The sequence below is a fragment of the Ustilaginoidea virens genome, chromosome 1 (genome assembly GCF_000687475.1).
Source record: "Ustilaginoidea virens chromosome 1, complete sequence".
NCBI classification, from domain to species: Eukaryota; Fungi; Ascomycota; class Sordariomycetes; order Hypocreales; family Clavicipitaceae; genus Ustilaginoidea; species Ustilaginoidea virens.
The window spans coordinates 1,840,611-1,859,331 of record NC_057316.1 but is presented as its reverse complement, the minus strand read 5'-3'; the positions used below and the strand labels follow the sequence as shown (position 1 = coordinate 1,859,331).

At 55.8% G+C, this 18,721-nt stretch overlaps 4 protein-coding genes across 4 annotated transcripts; 2 read left to right on the top strand and 2 right to left on the bottom strand.

Moving 5' to 3' along the window:
- Positions 1-303: 303 nt before the first annotated feature.
- On the bottom strand, positions 304-7,299 carry UV8b_00269 (uncharacterized protein; the record flags this gene model as incomplete). The annotated part of the gene is made up of 4 exons (XM_043137767.1): positions 304-3,146; positions 3,210-3,889; positions 3,954-4,290; positions 4,344-7,299. 4 exons carry the CDS (start codon positions 7,297-7,299, stop codon positions 304-306), a joined length of 6,816 nt encoding a protein of 2,271 aa, XP_042993701.1.
- Positions 7,300-8,399: 1,100 nt separating this feature from the next.
- UV8b_00268 (uncharacterized protein) lies at positions 8,400-9,755 on the top strand (the record flags this gene model as incomplete). Its single annotated transcript, XM_043137766.1, has 2 exons — positions 8,400-8,667; positions 8,740-9,755. 2 exons carry the CDS (start codon positions 8,400-8,402, stop codon positions 9,753-9,755), a joined length of 1,284 nt encoding a protein of 427 aa, XP_042993700.1.
- A 573-nt stretch (positions 9,756-10,328) lies between these two features.
- UV8b_00267 (uncharacterized protein) lies at positions 10,329-13,105 on the bottom strand (the record flags this gene model as incomplete). Its single annotated transcript, XM_043137765.1, has 4 exons — positions 10,329-11,408; positions 11,527-12,129; positions 12,448-12,690; positions 12,755-13,105. 4 exons carry the CDS (start codon positions 13,103-13,105, stop codon positions 10,329-10,331), a joined length of 2,277 nt encoding a protein of 758 aa, XP_042993699.1.
- A 3,492-nt stretch (positions 13,106-16,597) lies between these two features.
- UV8b_00266 (uncharacterized protein) lies at positions 16,598-18,444 on the top strand (the record flags this gene model as incomplete). The annotated part of the gene is made up of 2 exons (XM_043137764.1): positions 16,598-17,444; positions 17,510-18,444. The coding sequence occupies 2 exons, from the start codon at positions 16,598-16,600 to the stop codon at positions 18,442-18,444; spliced, it is 1,782 nt and encodes a 593-aa protein (XP_042993698.1).
- Positions 18,445-18,721: the final 277 nt, after the last annotated feature.

Below are 18,721 nucleotides of genomic sequence, written 5' to 3'. Positions count from 1 at the left end.
CCTGGTCCAATCAATGCCCCCACCTGACACCACGCCCAGACACCAGCGCGCATCCCATCCCGTGACAGCCGAAACCCCATTCGTCTGAATCACCCTTTTGGGGCCATACTTTTCAGCCTACTTTTGCACCTGTGCCGAAGTCTCTTTGAAGACAGAATTCAACACCATTTTCGTAGTTGCATATCGTATGCTCCTACTTTCATCACTACTTACTGCTTACCCATGCAGCGCGGCTATCAAAGCATCCAAAAGGTCCTGGAAAAGCAACAACTGGAACAAACTGCACCGTACAACAACAACCCATCACAAGAGACTACTGACCTCCTTGTCCGACATGGCATGTGACCCTCCAGCACATCTGTACCCGTCACTCTGTCTGATCCATTGGTATCCCGCGGGGCATGATCCCAGTGCCATGAGCTTGGCCTTCTTAGCTTCCTCCTGCCGCCTGCGTCTCTCCTCTTCTATCAACTGCTTCACGATACGCTCCCGGTTTGCACCCGTAGCCGACTTCTGTGCCTCTTTCAGCTTGCGGTACTCTTCCTCCTGTCGTTGCTCCTCCGCTCTGTCTCGTTGAAGTTGTTCCCAGACCTCGTCGCTTACGCCGGCATCGCGAATGCCCTGCATCACATCTGCCGATGCATTCAACTCGGGCTCGACTGCGTTGAGGCTTCCATCGTGGCTCGTAGAATCAACATCTGGCTGGGCAGCGATAGACGTCAAGGTTTGGCTCGTCGACAGAGGTCGCCAGTCATTTTGGGCGTGGTGGCTCGCCAGAAGCTCATCCAGACCCGGGGAAAGCACGTTCCGTTCTCGCTGAGACCGTTCTCGAAGCATCATGATCATCTCTTGGCTGATTTGGTCCTCTTCAACCTTGAGCACCTCATGAGTAAGATCCACCTTGCGAAAGACATTTCTGGCGAGCTGTTCCACATCTCTTGCGCTGGCCCAGCCTTCGACACGCGCCAGGGACCGGAATGACTCCAAGACTTTCTTTTCGAACGAAGCTGCCCTCGACTCCAAGCATGCAATATCCATCTTCTTCCCCTTTCCTTCAATCTTGAGTTTCTTCTTGGAGAGCAAGCTCGTGAGGAGTTTGAGGCAATCTTCGGCGCTGAGCGGCTCAAAATCAATCGTCTCGGGGAAGCGGCTCGTCATGCCCGGATTCACCAATAGAAGATGGTTGATATCCTTGACGTAGCCAGCCAGGATGATGATGAGCTTGCCCTTGTACTTCTCTTTGGTGACCGAGTCCACGAGCTCGTCGACTGCCTCTTTTGCAAAGCCGGGTCCTGCAAGACGGTATGCTTCATCGATGAACAGGACTTTCCCAAGCGCCTTGTTCAAGAGCTGTTGGACCTTTGGGCCGGTTTGACCCACGTACTGGCCGATCAAGTCTGTCGCTGAGCATTCCACTACTTGCGCCGCACTGAGAAATCCCATGTCATAGTACACCTTGCCCATCTTTCTTGCCGTCGTCGTTTTCCCTGTTCCCGGGGGACCTCGGAAGAGAAAGTTGAACGGGATTTCATCAGTGAGGTCCATATTAAGCTCCCTCAGTTCTCGCACTCGATTCTGAATGCCCTTGAGCAACGCTACGATCTTTCCGCGCCCAATGTCTCCTGCGAAAAGCCGCTCAATATCAGTGGCGCTGCTGCGGTCAAAGTCTGCATCAAAATCGATGGCTTCCAGCACATTTGCCTCCGCTTTCCCAGCAGATGCTCGTTTTTGATAGCCGCTCTTTGCTTTGCTCAAGAGGTTGTCAACGGCGCCACCATTACCAAAATTCGGCCGGTTACGCTCCCGGACGAGAATCTCTATGGCGACTTTCTTGGCTTGTTCCGTCGCGCTGAATCCACCGTGCTTGAGTTTCAGGTTGAGTACCTGCAACAGCGCGTCGTCATCAAAATCCTGGAACACAAATGGGGAGTCGGCAGCGAAGCGCCGGCTAAGCCCTGGGTTGACGTTCTGAAACATCTCTTCCATTTGGTCCTTGTATCCAAGAAGGATAACGCATCTGTCTTCGCCAGGCACGTTTTGAACCTCAGCGACGATGGTATCCACGACGGCAGTCCTATATGGATCAGCGACAGACGAGCCAGAGGCGTCGCCGCCGCCTCGCAGCCCATATGCCTCGTCAATGACGAGCACCTTGCCTACCGTGGAGGCCAGAATGCCTTTGGTCAGTGCCTCGGACTGTCCCAACACGGATCCAATAAAGTCGGCTGGCGTCTTGACAACTACCTCGCCGTTTGACAACATGCCCAATAACGCTAGTATCTGGCCATATAGCTTGGCCACTGTCGTTTTCCCAGTCCCGGGAGAGCCGATGAACACACGATTAAGAGAGAAAGTCATAAGAGGTTCGTCTCTGAGCTCTCTTTGGTAATTCGTTGTCAGTGAGTCGAGAAGAATTTTGACTTGTTGCTTCACTTCGTCAAGACCAATCATGTCGTTCAGCGCTTGCCACGCCTCGCACTTGCTTAACGTCGCAGAGGGCTCCGGACCGATGATGTCTTCCTTGGTGAGGTGGTTGTCGTCAGGCGTGCCACCGGATAGCCGTTCTTGGCGCAACCGTTTTGATTGCCTCTTCTCCATTTGTGCCAGGGCATTTTCGACAGCACGCGCATTGCCAAAACCTTCTTTGCCTCGACCGCGACCGATTCGCCGAGCTGCTATTCGGAAGTACTGGCCGTCCGGCCCGCCTTCGACATTCATTCTGCCTTGGAATCGTCGCTCAACCTGCCGTTGGAGAATCTGGAGCAGTTCGTCATCCGAATAGTCATTGAATCGCATTTCAATGGGGAACCGACTGGGAAACCCGGGGTTGTGAGCAAAGAACGTTTCCATCTGCTCTCTATAGCCCGCGACAATGAATGATACTTTGCCTCGGAGGTTTTCTACCTCGGCAAGGAGGTAATCCAAGACTGCTTTGCCTTGGGGATTATTTCCCGACGATAGCTGATAAGCCTCGTCTATGAAGAGCACGCCCCCTTTGTTGTTCTTGAGATCCTCCAACAGCTTTTCGCAGCCAGAGACGCCCATGTTTGCCAGTTTGGACCCCGTGGTTTCCTGAAAGGCATTTCCCGGGAGAACTCCCGTGCACGCGAGAAATTCTCCCCACAGTCGGGCAACCGTTGTTTTTCCTACGGGGGTTTTTGCGAGTTAGCAATGCATGCACTTGAACAATGCTTTACATCAGTACCTACCAGTTCCCGGATTGCCCAATAATGAGCAGCTCAACCTTTCCTCCGACAACGATACACCTTGTCGTATCTTGGTATCGATGTTGGATTTGACGGCTAGAAACTCCTCCTTGACAGATTCGAGACCAATCAAGTCCATGAGCTTGTCCAGGGCGTCGTTGACGAGATCTCCTGGCGACCTGATGGCCTCCCATTCTTGCTGAGCCGGACTCCTGGAACTTGAATCCTTGGCACTTCCTTCCATGGACTGCTTCGCTGGCAATTGTTCCTTCTTCAAACTTTCGGCCACTCGACGCCTTTTCTGGGTTTCTTGAAGACCCTTAAGCTTGGCCTTCTTGTCCTCAATCTGCTTGCGCTGCCTTTCGTCTTCACTTTCGTACGCCATGACGCGCTCACAATGATCAATATCATCATCGATTTTATCAAGCTGGCGAGCATATGCGGCTTGCCTCTCATGTCTCAATGTCTCCAATTCTAAGTCTTGCGCCGCACGTCGGCGAGTCTTCTCGTCCTCGCGAGCACATTGTCCACAGCCCTCATCGGTTGCCGAGCAGATGACATTCGACTTGTGGCCTCTTTCACAGGTCTTTTGTATCTTTACGTGGCAGGGTACTTTGGAGTGGTCCTTTACTTGATGACATTTGCGCGTGCAAGTATGCTTTCCGCAGCTGAGCAACGTGCCACTACAAAAAGTTAGAACTTTTGCGCGCGAAACGAACCATTGCATGAGGTGATGAGATGACCTACCACGGCTGTGAACACCCTCCATCTGGACAATGCCGGTCAAAATCCGCTTCTGATTTCAGGAGCGCGGTCCGGTTGGGGTGGCGCGGACAATACACAGGCACGCCGTCAAATAAACAACCCTTCTCCTTCAACGCTTGGAAGAAATCCAGCCATAACGGACCGCCTTTCTTGCTCTTTATGAAGGTGTTCATATTCCCAAAGAGCACGATGCCCTCCCTCGCTCTTGAAACGAGGACTACCAGCCGCTCCCGCGCGGCCATGAAACCAATATCTCCGGAATCGTTGCTTCTGGTCAACGATGCGATGACAATATCGCTCTCCTCGCCTTGGTAATTATCTACAAAAGTTAGCATTTCACCCTCCGCGGTCATGGAAGTTCTGGCAACAAACCAATCGTAGACAGCCGCAGCGGCTCTTTGTTCAGTTGAGCAGTCGCCTCAGTCATCAATCCGGCTTGCACCAGATTGTTGGAGTCCAGGTCATCAAGCCAAGGATCATGTGTAGTGCTGAGCTGGCTTTTCAGCAGTGACAGCTGACCCAAGTACGGGGTCAGGACCACCATGTTCTTAGACTTATACCCTTGCTGGCCAAGGTATCTGACCGTTTTGAGAACCATTTTAGCCTCGAACAGATTCTTCTTGGATTCCCCCCTTGCGCTCTCGCCTCCATCAGAAAGCTTGTCTTCTTGATGCTCATGATGGACGAAGATGACCCTTCCCTTCAGACCCCTAATTTTCTGCCTCTCCGAGGTTTTCGGATGGTCTTGGAGATGCTCGTAAGCAAGCCGACGCGTAAAGTGCGAAATGTCGGGGTGGCTTCGATGCTGCTCCCGAAGGGTAGTATATGCATGGCCTTGCTGTATCAGCCTCTCGAAAAGAGACACGTTGAGATTGTACCCGTCGCCCTTTTCGACGGTCAGGTCGTAACTGTTGACTTTCGGGCGAAGCTGCTTATGATCACCTATAAGCACAAGCTTCTTGACTGACGGGCCGAGGGCAGTAACGATGTGTGCTTCCAGAATTTCTCCCGCTTCTTCGACCAGAACCAAATCAGGCTCGGCTGAAGCCAGGATGGATTGGTACATGGCCGCGGCCGTAGTCGTGCATCCGATGACCCTTTTGCTTCGAAAAACTTTTCGCTTTGTTTCGTCGAAGAGACTGTCGATTTGCTGCTGAATCTTGGTCGCCAATCGCGCAAGGTCGCAATATTCATCCATCTGATCTCTCCTCAACTTGGAGCACCACTGAGCCACGAGATCCGATCGTGAAGAGACCGGCATTTCCCATATTCGGTGGCATTGCGGATCCATCATGTCTACCAGGGCCTGGACCGTCGGCGAGGTGTCACCGCGAATCCATATGTCCAGAATCTCGCCGGGTTCCATTGGCTTGTTGTTCTTGCCCACTACGCGGAACCCATCCTCTTGGATTGGAACTTGAAATGCGGTCCAGAAAAGCGGCCCATCGTCTCCGGAAAGCTCCAGCATCGCAAGCAGGTCCTCTGGGTCTATCCCTGCAGCCGCCAGTTTGGCACCCACGGCAGCAAGCTTGCCCTTCACATCGGCGTCTTGCGCCTTGAGCTTTTTAATCATGGCATGGACCCCGATGGAGAATCGATACTCTTTATTTTTGAATTGATTGTCTAGCCGGAGTGCGTCGGTTTTCGGCGTGGACTTGGAACCCAGTCGCACAATGTCATTTGTTGATACCCCGAAATCCATGAGCTCTTCGAGAAATTGGTCAAGGGCGTGGTTGGTATAACTCAGCACCAGAACTCGATAGTCGGTGAAATTGAGGATGATGATCAATATCAAGGCCCCGATGAATGACTTTCCGGTACCTGGGGGACCTTGTATTTGCCCGACGCGGCTTTGCAAGCCATTGATGAGGCACTCCAGCTGCGCACCTGAGATGCGTACAGGCTTGCCAACTTTGGCGATTGACGTCAAGTCAACTTCTTTTGCCTCCTCGAGCCCCCTTTCAAGCTTCCGCAGCAGCGGTGCCAGACTCGCGGGTGGTTCGTCTCGAGTAGTGGCTGATTCCGGCTGCAAGAGCGCGTCTTCAAGCGGGATTTCGATAATCTCTTTGAGCCGCTGCAGAATGGGCTCGTAGGCAAAGGTAGCTGTATTTACAACGAAGAAGCGGAGTTCGTCGCACGTTGCCTCCTTGAGAAGCGAGTCTATTGTCTTTTGCATTGCCCCCACGTCCGCGAGCTTGATGAGGATAGTGGGAGGCTGCGTAAGCAGCAAGTCGATGTTGCGAACCACGCTGCCAAACGCAACGATGTCGTCTCCGCGGCAAATCACGCCCGTTGCTTTGTGTCTCATGAAGGACTTGGAGTCTTCCAGAAACTTCTTCCTGCTCTGCCGACCTACCAGCCTTGGAAACACGATGCCGTCACGACATTTGAGCCTGAGGACCAGCGGGTCGTGGCGGCGGCCACTGTCTTCGCCAAAACCCAAGAGGCTGAGCCCGCCAAGCCAAAAAGGTTTCCGTCGAGCTGTCTTCTGGCCCCATGCAACGGCAAGATCCTCTCTCATTTCGGCAAGCATGTCTTCTCTGAGCAGCCTAAACAGCCAAGACAGGTAGTCTGCGGCCCGAGATTCCCGCGGACCGTCAAAAACGTCATCGAACCGCTGCAGAAACGGGATTTCTTTGCAGCGAATCTCATCCGCGGTGGGGAAGAGAGAAATGGCGCGAAAGTCGGAAAAGTCGTTGTCGTGGCGGCCCCCAGGGCCATGATCTACGTTGACGACGGCGGCGACAGAGTGCAGACTAAGGACTTTTTCGATTCTATATGCCACCTGCCTCACCGGGTGCAAGGTGGACTGAAGGAGGGCTTTGCGATCCATCAGAGCCACCACGTCCCCGAAGGGCGTCTCGAGTTCGGGGCACTTGGTTGAGACAATCTCCAAGCACAGCCAGGCGAATGTCTCGGCGTCATCAAGCGCAAAACCCGAGGCCTGGTGATGCTTCAGGAGGGCTGACCAGAACGCCGGAGGATGCAGAATCGCAACCAGCAGGGACTGCAGGAAACCGCCGTTGTTCATGTTCTTCACCAGCGGGTCGGCAAGGTGCTTGACCAGAAGCTTCATCACCTTTGCGAGAAAGCTCGGCCCCAGGTCGCTGCGCACGACGCCGCTCAACACCTCGATCCCCCTGGCGCTCGACACGACAGACTCAACGTAGATTCCCGGCGTTTTGTGTCGGCAGATCATGTCCGTAGCCTCGAGAAAATGCTCTGCATCTTGATTGTTCTTGACAGGAGATGTCCCCTTGAGGAAATTGTTGAAAAGGGCATACAGCTTCTTCCCTCGCCCTGAGAATAGGTCCCCCGACGACGCCATTTCGAAGACCAGTGAGACGAAAATGCGCTATTTGCCTGTAAAGGACGACGGGAGCTGGCAGCAGGTAAAGATGGTGAAGAGCACGCGTGGCTCAGGAGACGGGGAATGCTGGTGCTCTTAAGTCTTCTTCCACGGAAGCGTCTATGAATTCCGGCGCGGAGACTCATTTTCATGCCGCGCCAACGGGATGAGAGGGTTGAGAACGGAGGTAATTGCAGCGGGATAGGGGAAGTCTGCTTGCGCATATCAGGGACCAATTGCATGGCAATCGTCAATCTACCAGGAGCTGTGAAGCACGAATGCAGATGATGAGCTTGGGAGGACTCTAGGCGGCTTGGCCTGGTTCCGCCTGTGCTCCGTGGCCTATGAATTGGTCGGACCATGGCCTCTCTTGCCTGTCCTGGAGGACTGCCACACGTCGGTCGTTGCAAACGGTGACCATGATGGGCTCCGATGAACGAGACGTGAGCAGCTTGCTGGTTTGATTCACGCGCAGCCCATGCAGCTTGGATGCCTCATCTGTCGAGATGCATCATCTGTCAGGATGCATCATCTGTCGGAATGCTTCATCTGTTGGGATGCATCATTTGTCGGGATGCCTCATCCGTCGAGATGCATCATCTCGCGCTGCACCTTCTTCACCACTTCAGCCGCATGCCTACGTGTCGGACGGCATCTACAATCTCTGCTCTCACCGACAAGGCTCGCCAGCTATAACAACAACTAATTAACGAAGTCATGGCTTCGGCCCCCGACCAGGGCCTGTTCAAACCTGGCTGCTCTTGTTCTCAAAGCACCTCTTTGGAAAGCCCTGCTTGACTCGAGAAGCCAGGTTGAATCATTCACTGCGATCCTCGTTCCCCCCCGTCTTCACTGCGGACAATTGCAGCAGCAAACGACACATGGAAGCGTCTAGAGCGCAGTGAATGACAAAACGGCCTGTGAGGAAAGAAGCACTGGTCGCTGATATATCGGGCATGCAATCTCTTCCAGATCCCAGCGTTGGAATAAACAAGTGGTGCCAGCAACCGCCAGCGTATAAACAGAAAAGTGGTTAGAGAGTACTTTTCAAGTTTTTTTTCCTCCCAAGTTATTCGGACATGTCCCAAACCTTCTTTCGGCAGCCAAGATCCCTCAGGGGGGGGACGGGAACCAGACCTGCCGGGTGCCCGTGGCGAAGCTCCGATCCCGTTCCAGCGCCCTCCGCTCCGTTTGGAGCTCTCGTCGAAGCCATTTCGACGGAGGACATGCTCGACGACGAGGCCGACGACGAGGCCGAGCCCTCGCATTATCTCGGGATCAGCGGCACGGAGCTCGTCGCATCATACAATTGGCTCGATGAGGATCGTCCCAAGATTATCATTCCCGGTGAGCCCTCGAGCGCCCCCTCCCCATCCCAACATCCTGCAAAAGAACCCCCTGGCTGATGCTTCCTGCCAGGAAAGCCTCCGCTGTGGACTCCTCCCGAGACACCCAGCCCGCTTCAGCAGGATGCCGGGGTCTACTACCGCGACCGTAACGCCGCGTGCTATCCCGAGCATCCGATGGAGCCGGCCGTCGTGTCGGTCATGAAGATGCGCCACGCCCCCTGCCCCGTCGACGTTTTCGCGTGCGGCAGCACGCTGGGCAACCTTCTTCGGTTTTCGTGGGGATCCCGCCAGTCGTTCCGCATGCTTCTCGAGATGGTCGGGGGCACTGTCCACCTCATCCGGAGGGAGGAGTCGCCGAGAGCGCTGATTCCCGACGTGAGAGGCTACGGCTACTCGTTCCCCGAAGCATACACCACCTGGGAGCCCGAGGTCAGGAACTCGCTGTCGCACCAGCGCATCATCAGGTACGCATTTGGCGAGCTGTATCTGATGGTGCGGTTCGAGGCCGACGGCTACATTGGCTCGGGCCGCGCGCCGCCCCTCAGCTGCGGCGACACCGACGTCCTCGAGCATTTCGAGCAATGGCACGTAGGGGAGAGGCCGAGGGCCCAAGCCAGCGCCTCCTGGGGCGTCCTCAGCGCAGCAGACGCCGGCGCCGCCGTGCCGCAAGACTGCATCTTCGAGCTCAAGACACGCTCCGTGAAGAAGCAAGGCGACGAGGACACGCTGGGGAAGCAGATGCCGCGCCTCTGGGTGTCCCAAGTCCCCACCTTTATTCTCGCCTTTCACGAGCGAGGCCTCTTCACGGACGTCCGCGTCACGGATGCACGGGAGAAAGTGCGAGACTGGGAAGCCGCGAACCAGGCGGCGCTGGGCCGCTTCCTCGGGCTTCTGAAGCGCATCATCGGGACGGCGCAGAGCCATCGGGGCGATGAGCTCGAGATTGTGCGGCAGGAGGGGGGGTCGCTAGAGATACGCAAGCGAGCCCCTGGCGCGGGGGGGCTTTTCTCCGGTCCGGTGAGAGGACGCTGGGCGGCGTGGCTGGGTGAGGATGGGGAGGATGGGGAGGAGGAGGCAGCAGCGTAGAGGGCGGGTGCAGCAGGTAGATGCGTGAGGAGGATTCGACGGGGGATCCGACGGGGGGGGTTAAATGGAGAGGGAGGAATATGCTGTGATTCGACGTCGAGACTCATATAGCCACTACTCAGCAGATGCTCGAGCAAAGCCCGACCAGGAAATAGCTGCTATCCAAGCACAAATGCAAAGCAGATTCACCATCAAGACTCAACTAGCCACGCAGATGCTCGAGCAGCCCCCGACCAGGGATCCCCGTGCTGTCCACGCACACAAACACCAAGCCGAATCCGCCACGGACGACACGACACGACACGACACGACAGCCCGCCAGGCAGCCAAAACACGACCGACACCATGGTTGACATTGTACCCAAATGGCGAAAAGTTCATTTTACCCGCGTCTATCAGGGGGTATTTGTCCAAGAAGGAGAAGAAATTAGAAGAGGAAAGAAGAAAGAAAGACACATTCCTCCAAAAAAAAGCATCCGGCACCTTTCGCGCCTGCCGCATTCCCTTAAAAAGCATCGTCATTCATCCGAGCAAGCCGGGACGCGACGTTGGTTGGACGCGATGCCACCGCCGTCACTGCGGCTCGTCGCCCGGCTGCTCCCACCGCTTGGCGCTGGCCAGTCTGCGCATCTTCTTCGGGCTGCCGCCGCTGGACGCCGCGCTGGCCGCCGCGCTGGGCGTTCTCGCGCCGTCGGTGCCGACTCTCATGCGCTCCAGCCGGCGGCCCAGGTTGGCGACCCCCTCGCCCTTGGAGGACGACGCGGTCAACGTCCCCGTCCTCGCTGGCGGCGAGTAGTCCTCCCGCTCCTCCAGGGGCTTGCGCTTGGTCGGGCTGCGGCCGGCCAGCTCGCGCTTGAGAACGGCGTTTTCCCGCCGCAGACGCTCCACCTCCTGGGTGAGGTCCTCGACCAGGACGTTCTCCTTGTCGCCCTCGCTGCCCGCCTGGTTGCCGGGCCCCAGGCCGCGCTCCAGTATGTCCACTTTGCGGTCCCAGTGCTCCTCGCTGCGCTCCTGCTCCAGCGCCAGGGAGGCCTTGAAGCGCGCCAGCTCGAGCGTCAGCCGCTGCTCAAACTCGGCGGCGCAGTCGTCGCGGATGGCGGCCTCGAGGTCGAGCATGCGGTCTTCCATGCTGAGCAGGTGGGCCTGGGCCGTCATGCGCGCCTCGAGCTGCTCGTCGACCTCGGCCCGCAGCTGGTCAATCTCGTCGCTCATGCGGGCGATTTCCAGCGCGGCAATCTCCATGGTGGCGCGGCCGTCCATGTCCGCGGGCGGGGTGTAGTTGCGATGCGACGACGACGACGACGACGACGACGACGACCACGTCGCCCCGGGCGGCATGAACGGCCGGGGGCGGTGCTGCTGCGCCGGGCTGACTGGGCGGGGATGGCTGGTGGGCGGTGCCGCCGCTTGCGCCAGTATCGTGGCGGTGATGGATGGGATGCGAGGAACAGTGACCTCGCGCGCCAGGGCGCTGTATCGCAGGATCTGAGACGTCGCGTTGAAGTCGCCTCTGGGATCAGCCGTTACAATCATGACGCCTCGCTGCGGATTGCGCCGCGGCGCCTGAGGCTGGCCGGTTGAGGATGCGGACGGGAACGAGTTGGAGAACAAGAGCTCTGTGAGTTTACATTGGCGGTAGGGAACGACATTCGGCTGTGCGGGAAAAGAAAAGGAAAAAAAAGATGTCATGGCCAAGGTTAGTGGATTTGACGACTCCTGGCTGTCGGCGGCCAAGGAAAGAAGCACAAGCTTCCGCCCGTCATTGACATACCTTGCTGCATGTGGATGATTCGCTTTGTGTCTGGAGGCATTGCCCCAGGTACATCAGGCTCTCGTTGATCTTGCCCGCCTCAACCAAGGTGGCGCCTTGCGTCTTGGCCTCGCGAGCGCGCTCACTGCCCGCCAGGTCGACAATGGTCAACTTGCTGCCGCTCCAGGGGCCCGGCCTCCGGCTGCGGGTTCGTTTCTTCACCTCGAAGCAAAAGAATCCGTGGCTTCTGCTGGATGCGCTGTTGCTACCGGTCCCCGCAACACGGCGCTCGAGGAGGCCGGCCTCCAGCACCATCATGGCATCCTTGAACGTCGTGCAGACCACCTTGCGCAGCCCGGCAACAACCTTGCGGTCCGGCGACAGCTCGGTCGATTTGAAAAGCAAAGGTCGGCGACGGAACTCCTTGGTGGCGGCAGACTTGGCCGCGGGCGTCAAGAGGTCGTAGATCCGGTCATTGTGGACTTCGTACATGGAGACGACGACGGCGTATTCCGCAGACGCATCGCACGAAATGTTGACTCGGCTGATGTCGGGTAGTTGAGGCAGAGCAGACGGTCGCGCCAGGTTTCGTCGAGGCGCGGGAGACAGGATGCTATAATCGCCCTTTGCACGTTGTTTAGCAGCGTTCTTCTCACGGCAGGCTGCGGTCAGGGACATGAAGTGTCTCGATTTCACCCGCTTGGGGACTGGTGCTAGGGTCGCATGAGGGGCTGGGTAATCAGCCTCGGACGGTGACACGGCGCTCGGTCGGTTGAGCCTGTCCTACTGCTCTCTCAACAAGCGGTTCTGCTCCGTCTCGCTGACAAGCCTGACACTTTTCGGGCTTGCCGTCGCTGAGCTTGGGAATGTGCAAGGCATGGATGGTGGTGTCGGGGAGCGACTGCAGGCAGCGAGGGAGGATGGCAGGGTGGATGGTCGTACAGCCATGGGTGTAGCAGCGCGCGACGGCGCCCTGGAATGGCCAGGAGCGTCGGCGAACGTCGAGTCCAGGAAGCTCTGCGCAGCGAGCAGGATGGACTCGGAGGGATCGCACGCCTGAAGCGAGTCGATGACGGTCGGCAGCGACGATGCATCCAGCATGTTGGGGCAGATGGACCTGAAGACCACGTCGAGTGCTAGCTGAGTGAGGCCGCGCTGGGACTTGGACCCCAGTATCGTGTGCGTCTACAGGAGATGGCAACCCGCCTGTCAGACTTGAATTTTGTTGAGGATAACCGGGGGGACGTACCTTTCCCGAGCCCGTAACCCCAAGTGTAGCAATCACGGCATCCGTGCCTTGGCCGCCCTGAGGCGCCAAAACGCCCTCGGCCAGAGAAGCAATCTGGGTGCAATGGAAAACATCCAACTGCGTCGCTTCATCGCCGAAAACCTTGGTGAAGGCGAACTTTTCAATGGCACGCCGTCGATCCGTCGGAGGATTCAGGGTAATGTGCGATGGGTGCGAAGACTCGTCGTCGTCTGGCTGCTGCTCGACGTTCAAGATGCGGTCAGTTTGCGCGGCGCCGGGAGGCGGAGGACGGAGTCGCAAGTACACCTCAAAGAGGTTATGTGACGATGGCTTCGTCGGGGGCGGTTCCATGGCTGCAGGAACAAATCAGGTCGAGCCGGCTGTCCTGTCCTGGTGGTGTAGCTGCGTAGCTCTGCTGCGGGAACGAAGCTGCTGCCCCTTCTTGTCAAGCTGTAAGGATATGGCCCAACGCAACCGACGGGGCATCAGCCAGGGAATGCAGATGGAGTCCGGGTTGATGGGGATATTGGGGTTGGTTGATGGGATGCCGATTGCCGTTCCTTCCCTGAGAGTCGGCGCAAAAGTTTAGCATGCAGTATTTAGTATTTACTTGAGGTCCGGGACCGTGGGGCGCTGACCCGGCAACCGCGGGCAAAAGTGGGCTCGACGACGTGCCTAGGTACTGGGTACCTTAGGTAAGGTAGCTGGTACCCGGTACCTGACACCTGGTACCTTTGGTGCCCGAGTCCGACCAGACGACACCTCGACACCTCGATTGATGAGAGCAAGATTACTCCCATGTCTTATTGTTGGAAAGCTGGTGAAGCTGCCGTCACTGGACCTTTTCATTCATTTCTCTTTCTTCAGGGCAATACTTGTGCATCAGCTGTGCGTGATACGTACGAGTCCGATGCGCTGGTGTCTTATGAAGGAGGTAAAGCCGAAGGCATACTCCGTACCCTGTAGCTCTTTGCGGACTTGCGTTTGCGCATGCTGCATGCAACCCTTGGCACGGATCTGCTTAATAATTACGTGACCCCAGTTTGTTTCTTTTTATGCAACGTCAACTCTGGAGAACGACACTGAGAGTAAAGAGGGTGGCAAAGTCGTAGGTATGGAATGTCAAGTCCATTGTTCGCAGGCCTCCAACCCACAGACGCCACCGGAAGAAAAAAAAAAAAAAAAAAAAAAAAAAACCACAAATGACCAATGGTGGTGATTGACTGTGGAGTCTCGCGGAGCCCCTCTGGTTGACCCGGTCAAATTGGCGATGGAGTCTGACAAATAGCCACGCGAAAGGGGGAGGAGGAAATTTCTCTGCCGAGACATTCAACATTCAAGATCCCAGATGTGCGGAGACGGCGACGGCGACTACCGGCATGCCACGGCGACGTGCGGAACAGACTCTCCTAGGGTCCTATTCATCCGTAACACAAAAAGTCCAGTCGGCCGGCAATGCCACAGCGGCCCACCGCGGATGATGGATGATGGAGGGGTGTGGTGGTGGATCGTGGCGGTGGACCGCCGTGGTGCTCAACGCTCAACTTGCTGATCATCTTCATCAGTCTTAGTAATTAAGCCCGGGACTCAGTCGCTGACTCAAAGTGGCATGGCTTGTCAACGGTCGTCATTATGGAGCTGTAGCCGGAGGCCTAGGGTTGATATTGAGCCTTTTGAAGCGCGAGCCTTCAACGACAAAGGGTTTGCGATGTGGTTTCGGTAAAGAAGACGGGGTTGCTAGCATCACCCGTGGCACCAGTATCGTTGCTAGCAGGTCTGTGTCAAGAGGCTTGCCTAGGGAGTCAAATGTCAATCGCGAGAAGAAGAGGGGGAAAAAAAAAAAAGAGAGAGAAAAAGAGAGAGAAAAAGAGAGAGAGAGAGAGAAGAGCCCACTCATTGCAGACCATTGGCAGACAGACCCATGCAAGTGGAGATATGGACCCTGAGCAGAGTCCACAAGTGTCTAATTTGCTTTCAATGTCATCCAAAGAAGTTGTCCGCTCGCTTTGACAGAGGCAGAGGTGGATGGGTGAAAAATGTAGCTGGCTGGTCAAACGGGGATCCAATCCACGAACCCGAGACACGGAGGTCTCCTCCGTCGGCCTACCAATGCTGGCGGCAATGGAATTGCAACCGCTGCTCTGAAGATGGTCAGTTTGGGTGCAGAAGCAGATGCATCAGCGATCAACGTCTGGTGCCTTTTTTTTTTCTCTTGCTAGTCTCAATACCACCTCTAGGTTAGGTAAGGAACCTACTACTACCTAGGTTAGAAAATAGAGGTCTGGTAGGTGCATGTGGATACCTTAGTTCGGCTGGACCCACAGTTCAGCGGCGGAAGTTCTCCCCGGACGCATTGACAGTACGTACTCCGTACCTGGTAGAAGAAAGATTGAGTTTGCACTGGCGCATCATTCTGCAGATGCAGAGAGCGAGAGAAGAATTGCATGGCGTTTATGGACAAACTCGATTGACGATGCAAGCTGGATGCAGGCGTGCCCTCCTCGGGTCGGGTGTCTGGGGCCGAGTCGGGTTGGAGAGTTACATGCATGTGATGTGGTCTGGCAACATCAATGTCTGTCGAGCTTTAAATTGTTTGCGGCTGACGATGCCCGATGCCCGATGCCCGATGCCACCAGGATGCTGGTGATGGATGGCATTGCCAGCCCTCATCCGGTTGAAGCAGCAGACATATTTTGCTCTTTGCACCAGACGTTTGCTCCCTGCCAGTCCCAGCCGATCCATCATCGCTGGCTGTTGCCCTGCGTTTATCAATACCAGCCAGACCAGACCAACCAGTACGGAGTACACAGTCAATACGTTGTACAAAGAGCGGTGACGCTGCGCCGCGCTGCGCCTTGCTGCTGAATTCGCCGCGCCTTGAGAGCACCAGAGCACCAAAGCACCAGAGCACCGGAGCATCAGAGCACCCAGCCGCTGAACCAGAGCGCCTCCCAGGCAGCTAGGCAGCTGGGGGTCCTGCTCGCCCCCTGATTTGGCCCCGTTTCACGGCCTGCTGCTGCCCCCCCCCCCACCTTCCCCCTCTGTGGACTGGACGAATCAGACGCCAGACCCCACCACGGCAAAGAAAAGTTTGGGAAAGCCAACCGACCCAAGTCGACCATGGCCGCCCATATCTGGCTAATCCCTTCCCTCGCTTCCCTTCTCCCCTCTTTTGTGTCAATCACAAAACCAAATTCCCTACCAAGACAACGAAGTCGCCCTGCCAAACCAGTTCAAACCCATCATCATTCTCAACTTGGAACTTTTCGTCGTGTCAAGATGCCTTTGGCCGTCGCTGAGCTGTAAACGCCCACTGCGGGCCACTGCCAGCCGTGGTCCGCAGTCCATCAGTTCACCGAGTCTTTCAACCACAAACTACCCTCGACGAATAGTTTCCACTGCAGACTTTCACCTTCTCGAGCCGTGAGAGGGTTCCATCTTGCCGAATTGATATCAAGCGGCCCCTTATGAGAGTCTGCCTCTGAAATACAAGATTCTGCCATCCGCCCCTTCTGACAGGGCGAGTTGTTTTGATAGTACCAACGTTAGCCCTCACCTCTCACCTTCCAGGCTGCCATCCCCCTACATTCAAAGACAAAAAAAAAAAAAATATCTCCGTTACTCTGCAGCCTATTCTGCCTCGCTCGAATCTTGTGGACTTCACGACACAGATCGACAAAACCGACAATTGCAACAAAGAACCCTCTCGGGTAACTCCTACCTTTCACAAAGCCATTTCCAGCGACCCGCTTTGATAATCGCAAACAACCCCCTTTCCACGAGTTGGGGAAATCTACATTCACGAAAACAAAATTTTCACAAGTTCAAGTACTTCTTGCCGCCATGTCACGTAATATTCGACGAAAACACCCCGCAACGACTGCCAAAAAGGCGTCCAAGCGTAGAGGGTCAGATACTTCTTCTTCATTCGATCTTTCCGACGATGATGGATACTCGGCTGTGGAAGAGATTAGTGACTCATCCGACGACGATGAGGAAGATGTAAACGCGGTCGAGGAGCAAAACATCCGAATCGAGGCCAAGCCCTCGGATTCTCCTCGACCGCAACCTGGCAGCGATGATAATAATGATGTTGACGACGATGATGAAGAGCAAGAAGAGGTGGGAGAAGAAGATGGCGACGACGATGATGACGACGACGACGACGACGACGACGACGACGATGATGATGACGACGTTTTCGATCCCAGTCTTCCAGTCGCCGATGCTGATGCTGATGAAAGTGCCAGCTGGGCTGGTATTGTTTCCGAAGTAGACGAGAGTCAGGCGTCCGACATCTTCCACGACCCGTCATTCGCCTCCGATACTCCTGTAGAGCGCCATGTTCGCTTTGATGTGCCTTCTAGCGATTCTGACTCTACAGACACCGACGACGATGGAGACCACGAGGATTTGTTCCCAGACATCTTTGTCTCGCAAACGTCCCTTGATCCCGCTTTTCGTCGTGAAATCGAACACGACCCAGAGGAATCTTCAGGCTCTAATTCCTTCTGGGATTACAATGGGCAATACGATCACCGTGATGACGATTCTGATGCCGAAGAGGTCGTACGGGAGCTCTCTGACGACGAAACTCCCACGGCCACCCCCAAGGTTCCGATGATTGATTTGGCGCCATCAAACTTTGATCCCGCAACGGAGGAGACCCTTGAGCTTGACGGATACGAAAGTGAGTCCTGGCTGGTGCAGGATATTAGTTCAGCCTTAGTTGCTAACATTGCCCTCCCCTCTCAGCTGATGGTGACACGACAGAAGAAGACATTCCCGAGCCCCCTGTCCGGAGAAAAATCCGCCGCCCCTCTATGCCCATGAGCGATATTTCCGACTCGGATTGCCCGTCGCCGGTCAAGACGCAGCGTGGCCAACCGCGCGTCGGGCGGTTCAACCTCGACCGGTCCGACAAGAAGCCTATAGCTGTCCTGAACCCCTTGACACGAAAGATGATGATTTTTACCCCGGACCGTCGTCGTCAGCTTGACTTGTCCCCCGAGCAGTTCAATTTTCCGTGGCCAATGGAAGAGCAGTCATCGCCCATCCTGAGCAACTCGGCCAACATGATGCTCAGTGCCATGTTCTCGTCAAACACCTTTGGCGACTTTGTCAATCCCCAAACCATGGGCCCCGCTGAAGCCTTTTTCCCCTTCCCCTCCGAGACCGGCACGGCCGACGAGAGCTCCGCGGGTAGCGTCCAATGCGATGAGGATGAGGCTGAGAAGAAGCTCGACATCAGCGACTTCATCACGTGGGATGATGACGAATCATCTGGGGAAGAGGGAAACAATGGCACCTGGGAGCCGTCATCGACACGCTTGAGAGCTGGCGCGGCATCGAGCGAGATGGATGTCCTGTCGCATCTCAACTCGGACACTGTCGGCGCCTTTCGACGCAACCAGATTAACCAGCAGCTGATCCTGAGCAGCAAAGCCACCCAAGACTCGCTCGCCTTCAGCGGCCCCTACAACTACAGCGCCATCCGCGGCCTCAAATCGGACCGTTTTGATACCGCAGGCGTGCCTTTGACTCCGATTCGAAGGCACAAGAAGCACGTGAGCGACATGATACGAAGCCCGCTGGAGTCTGTTTCAGCGAAGCGAAAAGCCTCTGGCGAAGTCGGGAACGGACACAAGAGACACAGAAGCATATCGGATGTCAATCTTCTCAGAATATGAGGCTGGGAAAAGTGGCGGATGGGCATTATGCTCTACCAAACACGAGCGAGGACGGCGTAGCGCCTTGCGGATTGCGGCGCTATCCCTGGCCTTGCAGCTAATTTCACTAGACTTTTTATATCACAGCCCCAAGGATGATTGTCTCTTCCCTTTGTTTCTTTGTCTGTTTTTTTTTCGTTGTTTTCTTTGGGTCTCTGACTTTGTTGGATCTCGGGGCTGGACTTGATCTCCTTGCTGTTTGCGTAATCAAGAAATCCTATTGCTATTCGAGCAGTAT